At 34.6% G+C, this 21,108-nt stretch overlaps 1 protein-coding gene across 1 annotated transcript in view; it reads right to left on the bottom strand.

Moving 5' to 3' along the window:
- The window catches only part of LOC149802320 (uncharacterized), a 55,789-nt gene that overhangs the window by 5,332 nt on the left and 29,349 nt on the right, over nt 1–21,108 (bottom strand). The window contains exons 3-5 of the mRNA XM_089951502.1: nt 8,189–8,274; nt 7,489–7,606; nt 7,016–7,090 (exon numbers count right to left, since the gene is read on the bottom strand). Of these exons, the coding sequence (XP_089807628.1) occupies nt 7,016–7,090; nt 7,489–7,606; nt 8,189–8,274 (279 nt within the window). The remainder of the gene's footprint in view (nt 1–7,015; nt 7,091–7,488; nt 7,607–8,188; nt 8,275–21,108) is intronic.

Below are 21,108 nucleotides of genomic sequence, written 5' to 3'. Positions count from 1 at the left end.
GGATAAAAATTAACGAAATATTAATAACACACACACACACACACACACACACACACACGCGCTAAGAGCTCGTTCGAAGATTCTAGCCACAAACTTCCTCTGATAATAAAAGGGTGCCTCAGTAACTCAACTTTCTGTGTCCAGACATCTGAATATATATATATATATATATATATATATATATATATATATATATATATATATATATATATATATATATATATATATATATATATATATATATATAAAATGAATAATTAAGTCTTTGTACTATTGTAACTTACATCATCATCATTAACTCGCTATTAAATGCTTTCTTCCACTGACAAACATCAAGTTAGGCATTGCATCGATTAAAACATACTTATGAAAATATGTCATTCCTTTCTACATTATTATTATCTGTGATGAACAAAGTTACAAAAAATGAGAAAATTGGAAGGCTTGTTGTTGGAGACACAAATAGCAATACGTCCTTCCTCAGTGTATGGGTTTCAGTCTTAAATCATCATCAGTCAGTGGAAGTTTGATACGTTATCTACACACGTATATCAATTTGTGATGACCAGGTACACTGGATTTCGTTATTTACACATTCTAATCACTTATCATGTATTCACATATATATATTCCATGCGATGATATAAGTATAATCATTTTGAATAATTCAGTGTCACTCTTCATCTGTTTCCTCCTTGGATTCAACAAAGGAATTGTATAGAGTTACAAATAACGGCTTGTATTTCCGAATGAAATGACGTGCTGTATTCAGTTGCTTTTTACCTTGATTTTTCCAGCCTTTAAATGTCCTTAAAACATATTTAGTGGTGCTGTCAACATTCAGAAAGAGATCTCTCCAGAACCCCGTCTTGGAAAAGCTGTGATCATTTTCTACGTCATCTAAAAGCTCTTCGTAATCTGTCGCTTTACAAAAACCTGACTGCGATCCGTATATTTCCATATCCGTAATTCTGTCCGTTGATTTCGTACTTCTACCATTGTACACATGATTATAGACTTTAGTGACACACATAATGATGCCAAGAAATAGCAAAACCTTTCTGTCACACAGCATTGACATCCTTAATTATATTACAGAAATTAAGTCAGATTAATCAGTACCATTATGCAATATTTCAAACACATTCGTTATATGCATAGGGAGAGGCTGACGCACTCTATGAACAATCTATGAACTAAACAACATTATCAACCACTATCATAAATGTCAAGTTTCTATATATAGATCTTACTCGAATCTGACCCCTCTTTTGTTCCTCATTTGCATGTATCTGCTGATAATTGAGATATCTGTCACAGTGAGTACGTGTATTTATTTTTATATATGTGTAAAATGAAGATAGGCAATACCGTTTTCATAGCTTTAACGGTCTCAGTACACATCCATGTGTACGATTTGGGAAGCTAAACCCAATTCTCTTTAAGCTCACTCACTCTGCTTGAGAATTCCGATCCCCATTGTACGAAGGTTAATTAGGCGCTAGATCATGACAAAAAAAAGGCAGTTGAAACCGAGATATTTTAGATGTTTTCCTAATTATTCTATATCTGCCCTTTTCACAGTTTCTATTGAAAAGTGACCCCAGTTGTATGGAGTGCAAAACAAATGTGTTTCCGGACGGCCGATCCTCCCTGTTTTCGTTGCGGACCCTAGCCCATACCCACAAGGGTAAGTAGATAAAATAAAATATAAAATAAAATGAAATAAAAAACAATGTTCCCGAAATTGATTTATGCATCTATTTGAACCGGTTTTACCCGGTATTTGATGCCCTTATTATATTATATAGAGACTTTCCAAGGGCGCACGATAGCGTGGTTCGCGCAAAATTTGTACTAATTTGCGCAGTTGGAAAGCGGTGATACGCAGTTACTCCGGCATTGTTTCAATGAAAATGTATTCTGAGCAGTATACAATTTTATTGAGCCGGTCACCCTTAAAGGGCTTGTCGCGACGCAAGTCAAGCCGATAGGAAGCTCTTGTCGCGACGTGTTATTTTCGTAACTATTTACACACCTATTTTCTTCAGTTTGACAGGAATGGTTGGTAAACTAAATTTGACTGGCAAATTGAGCCCCATAAAAAACATTCTGTCATAGGAACTTTGCATCAAGGAAGTTTTACAAATGCGAGTTTCTAATATGAGCTATCAAGAAGACACAAAATGGCTGAGGGCCAGTGTGGCTCATTTTTAGATGATGAATTCGTTCGGCAAATACTGGCTGATCATAGTGATGAAGGCAATTTATTTTTAAAATTAGGAGGTATATCAGATTATTTGAGCTGTGAAAGTGTTAATGGAGATGCTAGTAAGTGATTTTGAACCCGAAAATGGCGTTAATTACGAATCCGATGAACATGCTGGATGGACTAAAGCAGACGCTATGACGGTCAACTCCTCATTTCAAAGTTATTTCGAAATTGAATGTAGAAAAGGCTGTCAGACAAATTAAAACAAAGACAATTTAAAAGTAGATTGCACATGTCGTTTATTTTCTCGTCACACTTTAGCCCTTCGGGATCATGTGCTATAAAAATATATAACCCTGATAGAAAGAATCTAATAACTTAGAATCTTAAAAAAATTAACTAAGAAGTAAAGCTATTTATCTGACTAAAATACCTCCTTTTGAACAAGTAGAATAGGGCATTAATGGACTGTAAATCCTTATACAGCATTATGAAATAGTCATAATCATTGGCAGCTCAGCCTCGGGAGACCATGCGAGGAGCGCCCTTGGAGTGTCGTCTGTCTCAAGGGTTTGCTGACAGCTGGCCTCTCCTCACATCAGCGACTGCTATGCCCTTGCGGACCGTCAGTTTCTAGGTGCCTCGCTCCTCGGCCTGCACTTTCCAGACGTCGGGTGAAATGTCGCATGCCTTCATGTCCCTCTTGCACACATCCCTGAAACGAAGTAAGGAGCGGCCGACTCTTCTAGAGCCAGTGGCCAGCTGTCCAAATAGGATGTCCTTTGGCAGCCTCCCAACCTTCATGCGTCGGACGTGTCTCAGCCATCGAAGGCGGCGTTCACCCAGCAGGGGTACATGCTGAGGCTGTTTGCACGCTGAAGGATCTCGCTGTCTTGCCAGTTGATTTTCACGATGCGCTTCATGCACCTTGTATAGAAGGAATTGGAATTGAGCTGGCACTCTTGTCTCGTATAGGTTCTCCATGTCTCACTTCCATATAAGAGGGTGCTGTGAACGCCAGCCTGGTAGATTTTGATCTTGGTGTGCCCTGTCAGCGCGTTGTTTTTCCACACCCTCTTCCTTAGGCTGGTCATGATGGTGTTTGCCTTTCCAAGCCTTCTGCCAATCTCCACATCGAGCGAGAGAGTGTTGCTGATGGTTGACCCCGGGCAAGTAAAGTTGTTAACTGCTTCCAGGGTGATACCGTCGATTTTGATGGAGGGGGCAGTGGTGACATCTTGCGCGCTGACGTAAGTCTTTTTCAGGCTGATGGTGAGCCCGAACTGTTTTCATGTATCAGCGAAACGGTCTCCCAGTCTCTGATGGGGCATCCTCTGTGTGGGTCACAAGTGCCGCTTCATCAGCAAAGAGCATCTCCCTGATGAGCACCGACCTCACTTTGGTGTTCGAGCGCAGTCGTGCCAGGTTGAACAGCCTCCCGTCGGACCTGGTGTGCAGATATATGCCATCATTGGACGAGTCGAATGCGTAGGACAGGAGCAGGGAGAAGAAGATCCCGAAATGGGTCGACGCCGATACGCATCCCTGCTTCACGTTACTGTTGATGGGGAAGGAGTGTGAAGAGGATCCATCGTACAGGACTGTTGCGTTCATATCGGCACGGAAAGAAATTATCATGTGGGGTGGGGGTGGGGGTGGCAGCCGATCTTCCTGAGAATAGTAAATCTGGGGTAATAGGAGATTGCTAAGTCAAGAAAATTAAACTTTGGCAAAGATTATATTAGTAAAAATCTTATTTTGGAGCAGAGGTATCCAAAAGACAATATTTGTGAACTGTGAAAAAATTATATATAACAACAATAAAGAAAAGTTTTTAAAATTGTTCGAGCTAGCTATGCTCCCTCAGACAGCAGACTGCGAAAGGGGATTCCGCTTACTTTTCTGAGTGACAACTGCTGGACATGCGCAGCACTGTATCTAGTAAGCTGAAATGTTTTGGATTATAGTGAAAGTAAAACGATATCCGCCAACGAAAGCTGTGTAGGTACAAGTTCTTATTCATTGGCAGAGAATACATACAAAAATAGAGAGAAATAAATTTATTTCGATTTAAATATGCATAATTTATTAAATATTATCAACTTATCATTGATGATCATAAATAATCTATAATTAGAACTTTTCAGATATGAACTGACAGTATCCAAAAGGTGAATCAATATACGTTCCATTTTAGAATTAACATCGAGTTATGTCCCTTTGTAGAATTCTAATAAACTTTTAAGATTATGAAGTTTTATAGCATCAGATTGTAAAATTTCAGCTAAGAAATTATTTGTTGATAAATAAACAATTCAAAGGAAGCACAATAGAAGTGATAATATATTTGTAAATTGTACTGTTTAGCAAATATATTTTGAAACGTAAAGTGAGCTCAGCCAAACTAAACCATATATTGAGCATGTGCTTCTGACATACCCACCCACCCACCCCAAAAATGTGGATACCATCATGTGTATTAGATAATTCCATTTTATAAAGAAAAAAAGAAACAGCTGCGTTGCTAAAAGTTTACTGATGAGAATTAGAAATACCCCAAAACACTGTAGGCAAAATACTTTAAAGCGTGTCCAGCTCATCCAAAACGTTATTGAGAATGCCCTTCGGACAATTGAAGTGACCAAATACAATAAATTTATCAGTCAAGTTCATATATAATCATGGAACTTAAATCTAGTGGATACACATTATTAAGTCGGTGACTCCGTTATATTTCGTTTAACAGATTTTCCATTTCCGAATTAACAAAATAAATTACCTTAAATTAAAAAAATCTTGAAACAATTATTAATGTGTGTAGAGATCTGAGATTAAAAAAAGATTAAGTTAATAAATGTTAAATCTATGTCTGTTAATGAGTTTATATGATAGGTGACGGATTTGTCCAGCATATTTCATTGTACAAGTTACCAAATACAGAACAGTAGATGTTGCACAGTTAGTATTAAAATGCATCTTAATATTTCTTAGATGTTACTGCTGTTGAAAGAAGTATTTTTATTAACGAAAGAACAGTGCGAACATCTGGGTCTATTTTATTTAGCTGATGCACCATGACTTTTAAACTTTTAAAAAACTTAACTCATTTATTATTGAAATAAAATTGTGAAATCTGATGTCAGAGCCAATATATCGTACTCTCCAGTTATTGTTGGCATACGAGTAAACACACTTATATTTCATATGTTAAGTTCTTCCATTCACCTTTATTTCATCACTGTGTGATTTCAGTTACAACTTTGTTACACGCAACTACTCTTGCGTCTCTATTGACACTCTGCTAAAGTATATTATTCTGGTTGGATATCGTGTTCTGGGAAAGCAATTACCGTCAACATGGGTATTCATCGGCAGCATAAGTTAACTCCCTTGGAACATATAGTTAAGAGATGAAAAGAATGTGCGCCTGGGCAAATTACAAACATATTAAAGAATGAGGAAAAAGATAAGGTTACTAATTATATACATAATATGGTTAATAAATTGATTGGTAGATAAATTGAGTTGTGTGAATGAAATTACGTAGATGTAAGGTCTCTTCTGTTCTTTTTTGTGACGAATCTGGGCTACAATTTCGCGTAGGATTTTAATTTAATGATAGCAAGAAATCTATTCCTTTTAGGGCGTCTTGGATTTTACTCTAGTTCAGAAGGCACCCTTGGACATTTCGAGATATTGTTTGGGTAAACAAGAATTTCAACGAATTTTCTCATAGCATTGAACGGATGTCATAGAAAATTAAATATTTTCGAAGATAATCCGCAAATACGTGTAAAGCTCGAACAAGTTATTTTGAAAATGGAGTTTACGTCATTTTGGCGAAGATCTGACAGACACGATGATTACAAGAAGCCTATTTACTTATTCAGTTCAACATAATTTTGGGGTTATTTTCCCACAAATTTTCACATGGAGCTTCGAATATCAAAGAGTTTTAGGACCCAGTCTTACTTTTTCAGTGCATATATTTGAGCATTTTGCGATAGCTACTAACCACTGTTTTGCACACACACCGTAAAACAACAGTGCGGTAAATACCGTATTTTTTTATTGTTTGAGACTTACCCTCAGCAATCAAAATGTCAGTTTTGGCTAAACAATAGAATTTAATACTCAGTAAAGGTTATATTTTTGGTATTTAAAACCAATTAGTTCTTTACAGGATATTTGGATGATCTGATCTGGGCAGACTTTGTATTTATAAATAGGGACTAAAATTGGGAAGATGTGTTCATTGACTGCTCTTTGGCAGTATTTTTATTATTTCAATGACTTGTTGAAAGCTACTATTGTTACGGTCAAATAGAGTTGTAAAATGGTCAATAGATGACAGGATAAATCATGTTAAAATGTAAAACATGTTTCTTTTTCGATCCTATTTCTCAGTAATGCTGTCCTCATATAACTGTGCTTGGAATAGAAACAGGTAATGGAAAAGTTCGGTCACCTACACAGCTTAATGAAATTAAAAATCCCAAGCCAAGAGTGACTGAAAGGCACGTAAATCTCTATGCAGTATTATCACGTATGGAAATAACCCAAATAAATAAATAAATAAATAAATAAATAAATAAATATATATATATATATATATATATATATATATATATATATATATATATATATATATATATATATATATATATATATATATATATATATCTTGTATTTAACATTGTTATCCACACTTTTTAACGAATTTTCAATAAGCTATTGAAATAGTCTGAGTGTAATCTTTCATAAATTAAATCTATATAAATATAAGAAGAAAATCATACTTACGTATTGATTATCCTTTTTTGTTCTTAAATGTTGCGGCCTTTTGAGTATGTTCCTGGCTTCAGCAGGAAGTCGGTCCTTAATTGATGATTTGTTTTTATTTAAAAAGAAATAAGTAAAAAGAAGCTCGAGTAACCGCTCTAAATAAGAAAATTGCGTTTGTAAAATAATGTAGAATGTCTACTGACTTGTAATATATGTTTATGAACATTTCATTATTTACATAACTGCATTATGATCATAGGCAGAAATAAAGGATACATCTAGATCGATTAAGATATGATTTAGCTTGAATTCTATTATTATTATTATTATTATCATTATTATTATTATTATTCTAAAGTCAACACATGCAGAAGGTAGACATTTTATTGGACGTAAATCCTATACAGAATCATACACATATCTACGGAAATGTCATGCCAGTGAATTTGTATTGGATAAACTTCCGATAAAGGGTTTAGAAAAATATTCACCTCCTTGTTGGCTCGATAAATCTTCGGGTCGAAGAAAAGTCCGTCCCGTGCAAGAATGGGAACGAATTCATCAATGTTCTGGATGATTGAGAGGAAATCTGACTTGCCTGTATCAATGCTGAATAATAATAATAATAATAATAATAATAATAATAATAATAATAATAATAATAATAATAATAAATAACAATAATAATATAAATAATAATAATAACAATAGCAACAATAATAATAATAATAGCAACAATAATAATAATAATAATAATAATAATAATAATAATAATAATAATAATAATAATATAACAGCAACAACTGGAATGAAAGTAATTATTATAATCGTCGTCATCATCGTCATCATTATGAGGATAAGAAACACATTCGCAACTAAAACAGCAAGAACAGCGTCAACAATAATTATAACTTAGTTGCGGTGTAAATGAAGAAACAAATCAACAAAAACCACTATATCAACACAAACATGACAACAACAGCCAAAACAACAACAAGCAACAAGAAAGATATTTGGCCAAAATGAGATGCAGGGTTAACAGGGGCTCAGATATGCAAAGATATAATAATTAAAATATATTTGTTATGATATACCGTAGTTTACCTTATTTTGAATAAATAAATATACCGATAGACAAATATAGACATAACATAATGCATACATTTTATCAATTCGTTTAATTTAACTTACTTTTCATGACTGTATTTACAAAGTCGAGCACACAACACGGCTAGTCTGGCGTAACTACGGAATTTCACGATTGGTGGTACATTGGTCTAAAAAATAAAACAACAAAGAAATTTGTTATATATATATATATATATATATATATATATATATATATATATATATATATATATATATATATATATATATATATATATATATATATATATATATAGTCATAACAATAAATATTCTACACTGATATCTCGACCTGGTCCGGTGACCTAAGTGTTTAGAGCGAGATCCTAAAAGGCATGAGGTCGCGGGTTTGAACCCCGGCCGAGTCATACCAAAGACTTATAATAATGATACTAGCATCTGCCTCGCTTGGCGCTCAGCATGAAGAGGTTAGTATTAGGAACAGTCGGCTTGGTGTCAGGATAATGTGGCTAGGTGGGACATGTCTGCGGCATGGTACCTTAGTGCTAGACATCACTGTAAACTGTCATGCTGCAGACTGCGTAGCGATATGACTCAAACTGTTAAAGCTACGTTAAAAATATCTATACACAAACACGAATAACTCGTGATCAAAATTTATATTAAATCGGGGCCTAACTTGAGTTAAACAGTTTCACAGATGCGTTGATCCAAATGTGATGCAACTTGGTGTCGGATGGTTTAATTTGATTCAATTTGATGCAGAAGTACCGTAAAAGTTAAACAGCCCCAACGCTGCTTGGAAACAACATTCTATTTGAATTTCGCGTCTATTTTTTTGTAAGAACATGAAGAGAGTTTCATTCTAATTGAGTAATCAAACAATATCTTTCTTAAACACTCGTCAAATGAGAAACATACAAGTTTGAGTACATCGATATATAAACCGCTGAGGTTCAATACAGAGTTACGGCAAGGATTAGTCATTCTCACATTGAGCAGTTGCCGGGGGTTATAGAACTATGAGGTAACAGGCATACGGTAGTTAGAATCGGTTCAAACATCACTCATCAACTGCAATTTATAATTTTAAAAAATGACCGACCTCTTCCGGTCAGCAAAATTTTGACTGTGTTTACAAACTGTTCTTGTTAGGTTATATCTGAATTTATTTGAATTCTATTTATGCCGATAGCAAAGGCAAATTCCTAAAACGCATGCGCGAAATGTTAGCGTATTGGTAGAGGTGTAGGAAGTAAACTTAAGAAGCTGGAATAAACAACGGACCTTGGATGGACCATCACCTACTCATAGGCGTAGTATGTACACTCGTCTGCAAATATTATATATTTAACAAAGTGTGAACAAAACAACACACACACACACACACACACACACACACACACACACACACACTGTTGCATCCGAAAGAAGGGCACTGTCATTTTATTTTCCTTTAAATTTCAGATGGTTCTCGTCGTGGAATTATATTTAATTGCAAAGTTGTTTTCTTCACCGTGAATCATATTTCGTGGTTTTTCAGACTGATTTGGTTTAACTTTTGCCACCCACATTCTTTGTGTGATCATTTCTTCAAAGTCCTTTGATTATAATTAGTTTTGTATATATATATATTTGGTCATCACGATGACACCTTTTGAGTCTAGTATAAATAATTCAAGTTTTGTACTGTTTTCGAAGTACACCAACACGCAGTCGCTATTGACTTTCAATGTCATACTCCCTCTCAAAACTATCTATCAAAATAGCGGAATATTTATTTTAAATATTATACGTATAGAATTTCCGCTCTTCAATTAGGCGGACACACCCTTCCACTGTAAAACTCAGTTTGTACGATCGTGAATGGATATCCGAGATGGAAAACATCAGGGAAAGGTAAAACCAAGCATACTAATATATACACAGTCTATGATCATATTTACATTTGAAAGTACAAGTCAACATCTTTATTTTTAATTGACCATAAATTATTCTCTAATTTAACAGTGGCGTGGTATAGACCGAAAATGCACATATCAATGTTACAGGTTTCTTTTTTTCAACCGATGTCGGGTTCTATCACATTATTCTGGTTGCGTGTTCCATTAATGCTTACATGAAAATTAGATAACAAACGAACTCTTACCAATGCTCTTTATGATTTTATTATGCAAATAAAAGCGAACACGTGTCGTATTTTCACATATTTCGACCTTAAAGACTTTGAACAAGAATTTTAGTTCAGAAATGTATCCGAAATTCATTCATAGATACATTTATTCACACACACACACACACACACACACACACACACACACACACATACATACATACTCACGAAGGCCCATACATACATGTTACCTCTTACCCTTAAAATGTTGTCTCTTATCCCTTAAAATTCCCGAAAGTTGTTTTACATAGAATTCATTAAAAAAATCGATAGCCATAATGTTGCAAGAAACAAGAATCATTTGCAGCATATTGAATAAAAAACAATACTAAGTAGTTGTCACATCAGAAGATTATCTGAGGACAATGTACTGGTTGACTTTTCTAGCACTTCTTAGAATTTGAAGTCTTTTATTTTAAAACTGGCATTGAATTAATGTTGAGTTTTAAAACTATTTCTTTACAAATTCAGCTTAACTTCCCGTAGTAAATATGGCGTCCAATCGAGCTGTTTGGAGATTTAGATTCGGATTTGCGACGAATAAAGGAGCTATAGTCTATAAAGAAAATTTCATCGACCGGCAAGGCACGAGTGTTAAAAATAAAGACAATACTTTTTATAAATTATCTTCTGGAAGAACACTACATGAAACATCAGCCGCAACATTCTCAACACTTACCAGCCTATTTTTACATAACATTTACATACAAAAAGTCAATAGACGCTTGTGTATGGAAGAATGAGAACAGAAGCAAGAGTTTATTTTATCATACCCAGGTAGTATAAGAGAAAAACAAATAATTTTTTTAAAAAAATTGAAAATTGTGTTTTGAATAAGTTGAACAATAAACTCTCTTAGGATTCAAACAAAAAACATGTAAATGCAGTAATTGCGTATAATATTTAACTTAATATAATGCTGTGTTTTTAATGAGGTAAAAAAAATACATTCGAACGTCAAATTAACAGCACGTTTCTATCGAACAACACCCATCACTAATCTGAAGGGGATGCTTACCCACAATCGCAAAGAAAATATTTAAAAGTGGCTGCGTATCAGTGAAAAGCATATTTAACTGACATTCTGTTAACCTAAATAGCTGGCCTGTAAAATAAAACCGGAGTGTTCCTAAATCTCATTCGAAATCTCTATTGCTATTATATCAGTTATGCAAATTCATTCAGAATCATTTGGACCAATTTTGAAGGTTTTTCCAGCGTATGAATATTTCCTACTGAAACCGCTCTTTCAACTTCACGGCATTTAGTCTGATATACAAATAAGGTTATAAAAGTTGAGATCTTTCAACTTCAAAAAATGGACAAAGGAACAAATATCGATATGCATTACCTATGACGTCAAAACGATACCACTTTCTGTCGTGATATGGCATATACTTTCAACGCCCAGCCTCTACTGCGAGTATGTGATTACTGGTTCTAAATTTAAGCAGACGGAAATATGTATTTCAGTGTGGAGATAATTCGTAATTTTCAAAAATGACCTAAAAGGGAAATAACGCCGACCTTTGGATGAAATCACGACTTTTGCATTTCATTCTTCGATATATAAGTCGGTAACGGTTTGAACAATCCTAACTTTTGTAGCTTGGGGTATATTTATATAGTCCTGATAAAACAGATCGATTTGTACGTATTTATTTCAAGTGTTTATATATTAGTCTAACAAATATAGAAATTATTATCGTGTATGTGTCTCTAACGTTTCTTTTGTAGAATTAAAGTCAAATTATTTATGATATTACTGCTGTTTATTATGAAATGTCCCCTATTCGAAGAATAAAGAAAACTGAATGTGGAAAAGTTGATAGAATTTTAGGTGCTATTTTCAAACTAATCTAAATTCATTATTTGATGATATCGATTGCGACAACTCTGTTTTAACATATGATCCAAAATAGCGAACGAATTACAATAAAATATTTATAATAAATTTAAGTTCTATAATACAAGAAATATATCAAAAGTGTTCAAGAAAGTGTACATGAAATAAATATGAGACTTGTATTGATGCATAGTATTGTACAAGCATGTACACTTCTTGAAACAATTTGAGTCCTGTTTGAAATTCAACTGATCTCATTGACTTTCTGCAAATATGCCCCTTGCGTTATACTGGTACCGTTCAATGACAAACAATGTTAATTGATCACTACTTTGATTTATCTCAAAGCATGTACCTATTTACCACTGTGTAACAGGCAACAAATTTGGACAGATCTACGGGCATCTTAAAATCTGGACCATTACGAGAATCCAAGGGTCGAGTCATGATTCGATTTTTTGATGCTGACAACAAGACGTGATCTAGAAATCAATATTCGAATTTCTATGATAATTATATTTTGGCATATACCTATAGATTTTATGAAAAATAAAATTTAAAAAAGAACGTAAATGAAAAAAATTCTGAATATATCAACCTTTCTAATACAAGCTTCATCTTAAGTCATAAACCAAATTTCAATTTTTGACCCTCTGATACGCTCATGAATATCAGTTTTATGCAAGAAGTGTGTCACTCATTTTCACTACTAACACTGTTCTTCGACTCATGAGGGCAGCAGACCCGTATGTGTGATTTAGAGCTATTGTATCATGAAGAATATCACCATCTGAATAAGTTTATATCCAGGTCCGGCTGATAACCTTTGAACTATTTCTGGAGTGACATTGTGAGAGGCTCTGATGGACTCAAGGTACTAATTCAGTTATCATAGTAAACCTATGCAAACACCATGACATTAAAAATTAAATAACTTAACATTTTTGAGTGCTCATAATCAAACCTATATTTATCAGTATAGATGAAACCTGGATGTCAGCTTCTGTGTAGAGGAAAAGATATGAGGCGCGGCATTTTCTGGACCTGCATGTGTTTGAAACATGTGCTTTCAATTCCGCACCAAAGAGTCAGGTGCTAATTTTAGTAATGAGTGTTCCCAACTCAAGACTGAAATTCCATCGATAAAACAATGTCTCTAACAAAAAATTCCACTCACAACTAGGATTAGCTCTCAAAAGATTCTTTTTCCTACAACATAACTTACATTATCAACCAATCCTGGTCAGCCTAACCCATATATACTCTATTTTAGGTACACCCATTTCCATACTGGTTCCAATTTTTCCATACTTTTAGTACCGTGTGTCACTTGGTACTTGATGGTACTCATTTCCATCATTTCCATTTTCATGTCAAGTGAGGCTACAACAGTTATCCACGCTTGTTCATTGTAACCAGGAAATCTCGAGGAAAAGGTAGTTTCAGTCTCGTTTTGAAAGTGTGGTAATATGGGTTTAAAAACAAAACAACAAAAGACTGTATCGTTATCCTACATTTGGGATTTGACGGTAAAATTATGGCTCGTTCCTGGGTAACTGTGGGCGATATGCCAAAAATTAAATTATGCCAATTACCAATTAATTATCCTATTTTCTGTGAAAATGTGACCTGACTTAAGCATCTCATGAGTGTAATATGTTGGAAAAACTCACTGAAGTTTTTAAATACCAAATAAAAACTGTAAACAGGAGACATTCCATTTAGTCATCGTAAGATTAATGTAATAAATGTGGAGTATGCGCATTTGGTTATAGCGCCCCGTTTTAAGGAATTCTTAGATTTGTGTGATTACTTGTGTATTTATTGGAATTAAGTGCAATGGAAATATTCCTAGCCCGAAAAAATAGCCAGTTACTAGGAGCAAACGTTTCGGAGTGAAGTGTTAGTGAGTTTCCATGATGCCATGGTTCACTAGTAGTGAATTCCGTCCAAAACCGAATGAATGTCCCTGTCGTAAGATAGTCCATATTAAAATCCAGTGGTGTACATTGGTCGTGTGACTGCAATGGAAGTATTTACGGTAGGAAACCGGTAAATTACACAAAGGAATAAATAAGAAGGGACTTGGGAGATACCGTTTATGTCGCCATGGGGCAAATGTGGTGCAGTTATATTGGCGAAATGTGCCTGGAAGGCATACATTGACTGGCCTAAGGTGGAGGAGTTAAAATAGTTCCCAGTGTTAGGGGATACTTGTATAGATCTCACTGGATAGTTTCGTAATTTGACACCCCCCTAATTTTTAAGGTAGAAGGCATGAACCTAATTATCACAAGTCTAGCATTTATAAATTCACACATACGCTAAATCTATAATGTGGTTTAGATTTACTTTGAGTTAGGCTTGGAAATAGGTTGGCTTGTTGGTGACTGTCTTTCACAGTTAGATTAGCATTGGAGATCAAATGCGTAACTTGGGCTGCAAATGAGCTGCCGACTTGGCTTAGGTATTTATGTGTGTCTGCTACAGAGGTAAATATTTAAAAATCTAGATGGTTGAGGGGTGATGAAAAGTATGCTAATTTGTTATAGTACTAGTGAACTTTATTCATGCATAAAGCACATACTGATTCTTTTAGCTGCCTTGTCACAGAAAAATATTTAAAATAGCTATTTCTTGTCAAAAATGAATGTAAAATTTAGGGGAATTGGTGACAGCATTGGTTCAGTATATAAGCCACCAGTTGCATCAGGAATTAATCTGATTACTACAGTCAAAATCTCACATGTATGCTTTCTACAAAAATCATTAGTTTGTTTTTATTTGTATCTTCAGTGTAAAATTATTCTCATTTTTCTGTAATTGGTCATTGTCGGATGAAAATTCACCAGATAAACTGTCCAGTGAGACCTATATTTTCTAAGGCGTGAACGGTTGTCGGCACGGAAACATGATGAAGATAAACCATGCAGATGTGCGGTTGATAGCTATTTGGTAGGTTGTTTTATCTGTGGTCTTGCATTAATTAGAGTAAAATTTAGGGATAGAATGGACACGTTGGGCTTTCTAATTTACAACTGAAGTTGTATGGAAGTCTTTGGAAAGTCGGGGCAAACATAACTTTTAGCGAGAATCGCGTCAGGGTTTGTCAAGTAAATACCCCTGTGCGTGTAACATTATATTTAAAATTTATAGAAACTTAAAGAAGAAAGAATGCCGATTTAATACCTCTATGTGAATAAACTAATCATAACAAGATCGCCTCATCAGACAATAATAAACTAATCATAACAAGATCGTCTTATCAAATAATAATAAACTAATCATAACAAGATCGCCTCATCAAATAATAATGAACTAATCATAACAAGATCGCCTCATCAAATAATTTGGGAGCGATGAGACTTCCTCGGAGCAAGAAGAAATGTTTTAAAATGAGTGTCCCGGCAATCAATCAAAACATTCATTATTTGCAAAAATAAAGCGGAGTGGCAGCTTCTCCACCACGCTGCAGCCCCTTCCCCATACACACACACAGAGGCTGCAGTGTTCTTTCGTGATGTGGAAATAATTTCATAAATTGGAAAGAAAGGAACATAACACTTTAAATTTCAGATTAAATATATTGATGTTTAAGACAATGAAGCAGATGTCTACTTCCGTTTATTCCGTCTCTTACAACTATTACAGCTAATATTACAAAAGTTAAGGAAATATATGAGTCAGTTTAGTTACCTTTTATTACTACCTGTTCGCCTTGATTGCTTTTGTCTGGATGAATGCAGAATTAAAACTTGTGATTAAAAAGCATGCTCACTAAAAAATGAGAAATATGGTTTTGATCAGTGATATATATTTTAAAAAAAAACATAATTTACCTTCTTGTTTATATTCAAAACTTTGAACAGCGTACGATGTACGTTTATGTCATCCCCTGCACCTCGGTTCGATTTTAGTCTCAACTTTCCCTGTCTTGCAGACGACATTTTCACGATATAAAGTTTTGCTGGATGCAATAAAGCTTCACCAAATTCCGCTTTCTTGTCTCTATTCGCAAATTAAGTGGCGATCTTCCTTTTGAAATTAAGCACTTTCATAAATGATCCTTTTAAAACGATACGTGATTGCAGCATATTAATTACCCCTAAAACAGTCTGTATTTTCAGAAAACCATTTGCTGTATCCACAGTCGTACGTTCACCGACTAGGCCATTTTCACTATGGAATTTAGTTTTGATTCAAAACTGTTTGTTTTACACGGTCAGTCATCCTAGGTATGCATTCAGTTTAATCGAGACCTATCACCACAACTCAGAAGTGATAATTATGTGAATAGATGGATATCGAGTCAAACTCTAACAGTATACACCCTTCCATAGCAGCAGAAAGGGGTTTCCTTTTGTACACATCGTGACCGATGTCCATTTTTAAAGCCTCGCAAATTATTCACAAGTTGTTAACTAACTTTTGGCAGAAAATATACGCAGAATAACAGGATAATCAGTGGTGGCAAACTGCTTAGTAGTGGAGACAGAAAGAAACTAATGTTTGCCTGGTTTGTTTAATAGGTAAAAAAAATTCACATCAAATATGCCATCACACAGTTATAGCCCCAGTGGAAATAGAACGGATGAAATGCTTATCTTCCGAGGAAGGATCACCGCAGAAACGCTAAATCGCCACAGAATGAAGTCTTTAGTGCCCTTTGTATGTAGTGTATATCTAAATGGACCATTAAATTTATTCTCAGTTTAATAAGATATATTCCAATGGAATTTTTCCATAAAAGACCGATTTAAGTCGGTTCGTCAAAACGTATAAGTAATCAATATTTCATTCAAGCTTTGTGTATTCATGAGCTTAATCATGTTTCCAGTTTTATCAAAGGTAATCGGACTTGAAAAAAGGCAACCGCAATGATAACGCAAAAGGTGATTCTTGAGCCGTGATCTATCCTCCTTAGGATATCGCAAAATCAAGAAAAAAAGTGAAAATATTTCGCTTTCCCCCACCTTTTATAACGACCTGTATTGGTGTCGTATTATAATGAACTCAGCACGAAGAGCTGCAATTAATTACAGATACACACTCTGCACCCTTGAAATTAAATGAACAGGAATGGACCATCTTTTTCATTATAACAACCTCGTTATGACGGACAGTTAGTATATATTTAAATTTGCTCGTCCTATCATAGGACTGATGAGAGGAGTTAACTTAGCTCTATCAGTGGAATTTGATAAAGTAAATCATTTTCATGCTTGATGGAAGATGCAGTTTGTTTTTTCAGTCCAGCAAAAATATCGTCCAAATCTTGGATAAATGGACAGTGTCTTTAACACTGTTTGGTAGATTACAATGGAATCGTGCAATTAGTATTATTTTGTGTTTCTTATATCCAAAATAGCTTCCACATGATTGATCAACCATTCCAAATGATGAATAGCGTAGAAAGAGTTAGAGTTTCCTAAGATCTGTCGATAACAAGCTACTTGGTCGTCAAATGAATGTAATTGAAAAACGCATACTCTGCATATCGATAAAGTCTTTAATGGTTTATGCCCCACACCCACCCCTTTTATGATATTATGGAATTATATCGCCTAATCGATTTTATGAATGGATAACCAATTACAAGTCCAAGCATCAGTTGATTTCGAACATATTTGTTCAGAAATTGTGTGTTGTTTTCTTTTGGATGTGTAACTACCAAAGTATATAAACGAACATCCATAGCAATTAATGTCGCTTTTAGTTACATGTAAGAAATTTTTATTGGACAATACCCTCACAGTGTATAATGTAGCAATGACCCTACTAATTCCAGGAGGCAGGGTTACTGTCATTATGGACTGAATGCACAGTCCGCAAGAATGTGTGGGTAGAATTTCGTATCCTTTAAAAGTAATATTGCATTGAATGCTTACCTGACCGCTCCGGCGGCCTAATGGTTAGAGCTTCCGCCTCGGATGCGGGAGGTTGAGGGTTCGAACCCCGGCCGAGTCATACCAAAGACTGATAAAAATGATACTAACATGATAATACAAGGCGCTCAGCATTAAGAGGTTAGTCTTATGAATGGTTGGCATGGTGTCAGGATAATGTGACTGGATGGTACATCATGCTACATGTCTGCAGCATGATGCCCCAGTGCTAGACATCACTATAAACTGCCACACTGCAGACATCGTAGTGATATGACTGAAAAATTGTTAAAGCTACGTTAAAAATCCATAACACACACACACACACACACACACACACACACACAAACACACACACACATGTGTTTCATGCAACTAACTTATTACCTTTTCTGCTCCAAGCGCAATGATCGAGTAAGAGCGGCAAATATACAATTTTCTTCAAAGTAAAATTAAATCATAGACATAAAGTATCAGGGTAATAATCTATAAAAAAACTTTAAATGTAAGCATTTAACAATTTTAATTTGTACAAGTGGAATCTTTTCTTGACACTTAGTCATATCAAGTCGCAGGTAAACTTCAAAGACACGCTCTTTGAGGCAGTTAGTTTCAATTCATTTCTTTCGTCTTAAGACATAATAAACATATTATGCACACAAATAAGTACCGAAAAAACGTTTTATGAGATCTAGGATTCCTGTGACAATTATGTTATTGAACATGTACACACACTGATTTCTTACGAATAGTTTTACTGCTAAGAAAAGGTACACCCATATTCATGTTGTATGGAGAGACCGGTTAGTTTCCTACTAACATTGTAAGCAGAAATTCTTTTATAGGTGTTATATTTGGACTTATACTTGTTAAAATTTTGTATTAAAAATGTATTTTATACTTGATTTTTTCAACAAGTTGGAGAGAGGGAGTCATCAAATTAAATTTTGAGAGAAGCCATTAATTTAGTTAATTACACAGTAGTTATTTGCCTCGATTTTTTAACAGTGTCCTTAATCGCTGATTAATCATTTGGGCTGAAAACTATAAAGTTTCCCATGTTCAGTTTGGTTTTAAAATGTTGATGTCACATGTATTTAGCCATGTAAATAAATACATATTTGAGAGAAAACATTTTTATTCGTTGATTTTGGAACGCAAGATTTGATAGTGTCGAAACAGATGGACTCTGGTTTAAGATTTTTGAACATGGTTATGCTGGCAAAATGTAGGCAAGGTGAAGTACTGTCACCTGTACTTTTCGCTTTGATTTTAGACGATACTGAAATCTCATGGCAATGAAATGCATATATATTTCTCTCTTATTCTTTTCCTGAATGATATGGTTTTATTCCCATAAAACGTCGGAGGATTGCAAAATCTCGTAAACATAAACAGTACCTTTTTCTGAAGGAGAAACGCGTATTGTGAATTCCGGAAAATGGTATTATTGTGAAAAAGTAGCAGAAGTCGTTATAAGCTTTCATTACTAGCATCTTTAGTTTGTATTGTTAAAGTAACGACAGGTTTTCAAAAGCAAAACATATTTTGACAGGTAAAGGTACTTAACAATTTGAATTCACATTTGGGACAACTGACACTAATGTGAAGAGAATGTATGGTGTTATTTGATACATAGTTCCATTTCATACGCATATAAAGCTTGGAGATTTGATAGCGCTAATGTCAATAAACACGCACAATATAATCTTATGACATATATTTTGAATGCAAAAATGTCAACATTGAATGCTGCTGTGTATGGGGAACATCAAAGTTTGCTTATGAACTTAGTGCAAATATTGCAAAATAGTAATTGAAAATAAGAAGTCATTACAATATTTATGACTGGTTGCCATTGCCTAGCCAATGATTAGATATGTATAGTTTTGTGAATGTGTGGAAATTACTTGATTGAGCAGATGTTTAAATTTTCATTCGTGTTTCAAACAAAGATTATATAGTATGCTGTTGTTTAAAAATTCATCAAAACTATCGTTGAATTTGAGGATAACCTTTTTCTTTAAATGAAGTTTCAACACAGTACAGCATTTACTAAACTAAGGGTCTAATCTCACTCACTGAGAGTTGAGACTGGTAAATTTGGCAGCACTACGATAGGCAGAAACATTACATTTTCATTATGCGATCAAAATGTAGTTGACGATAAATCTCACCTTTTATTAGTTTCTCATAAGTACTTTTTGCTTGGCAAATAACCATTTAAGGATATTATTGAAAACACGCATCTACGATAACTGTGTAAAGATGATGAATTCCATTCTTAAGAAACTTATATGTAATCAAGCAAACTTTGTGTCTATCACTTGAAACGAGAAACTTATTTACGCTATCTGATCCCATCCTTGATAAGAAGTCTCAAAAATAATAATTATTTATATAGTTCTTCCATATTGGCGCTAAATAACGTGTTGTACTATCAATAAACACGAATTGTTTACGAGTAAATAAACAAAATTGGAATCTGGCAAAATACGGATGGACTATTTTCGATGGATCGACCGAATTCAACAAATCTAATTGACGGAAAACACGAATGTAATTTAAGTAACATATCGCCGGATGTCACAGAGACCCTGACACGTGCCGACAACCATGGCTCACTGGTCAGTGCTGTCGCTGTCAAAGGTGTGAGCATCGTGTGTTTTGCACACGTACTTGCAGCTTGTCGGACTTCCAGGCCTAATATCCGTCATCCATCCGACTGACACCGTGTAACATATACAAATGAAAATCGTCAGAACCTCACCATTTTGCAACCATTTTTCATGAAACTATTACCATACATTAAACAATTAATACCAGTTTGTCAGCTTAGTTTTATAAAGACGCAACTGAGCTTTAAATAAATATGTTTTGCAGGCGATTGATGTACTTTTAATACTTTATAAAATTAAGACTGATTTTTGTAAGAAAGATACCGACGATAACTTTTGTAAGTCTTTCAATGGGTCGTATCAAGAATTCCAACGTCCCATCCTATTTTTACTGTTAAACCCTGTTTTGTCCACGCTATATTCCTCATAGTGTATTATCTGCATTAGTTAGGATAATGCCACTATCACAAGAATATACATTT

This window comes from Sinohyriopsis cumingii, chromosome 3 (genome assembly GCF_028554795.1).
Source record: "Sinohyriopsis cumingii isolate HCF-2022 chromosome 3, ASM2855479v2, whole genome shotgun sequence".
Lineage (NCBI taxonomy): Eukaryota > Metazoa > Mollusca > Bivalvia > Unionida > Unionidae > Sinohyriopsis > Sinohyriopsis cumingii.
Note: the sequence above shows the minus strand (reverse complement) of the source record. Positions and strands in the feature narration are given on the sequence as shown.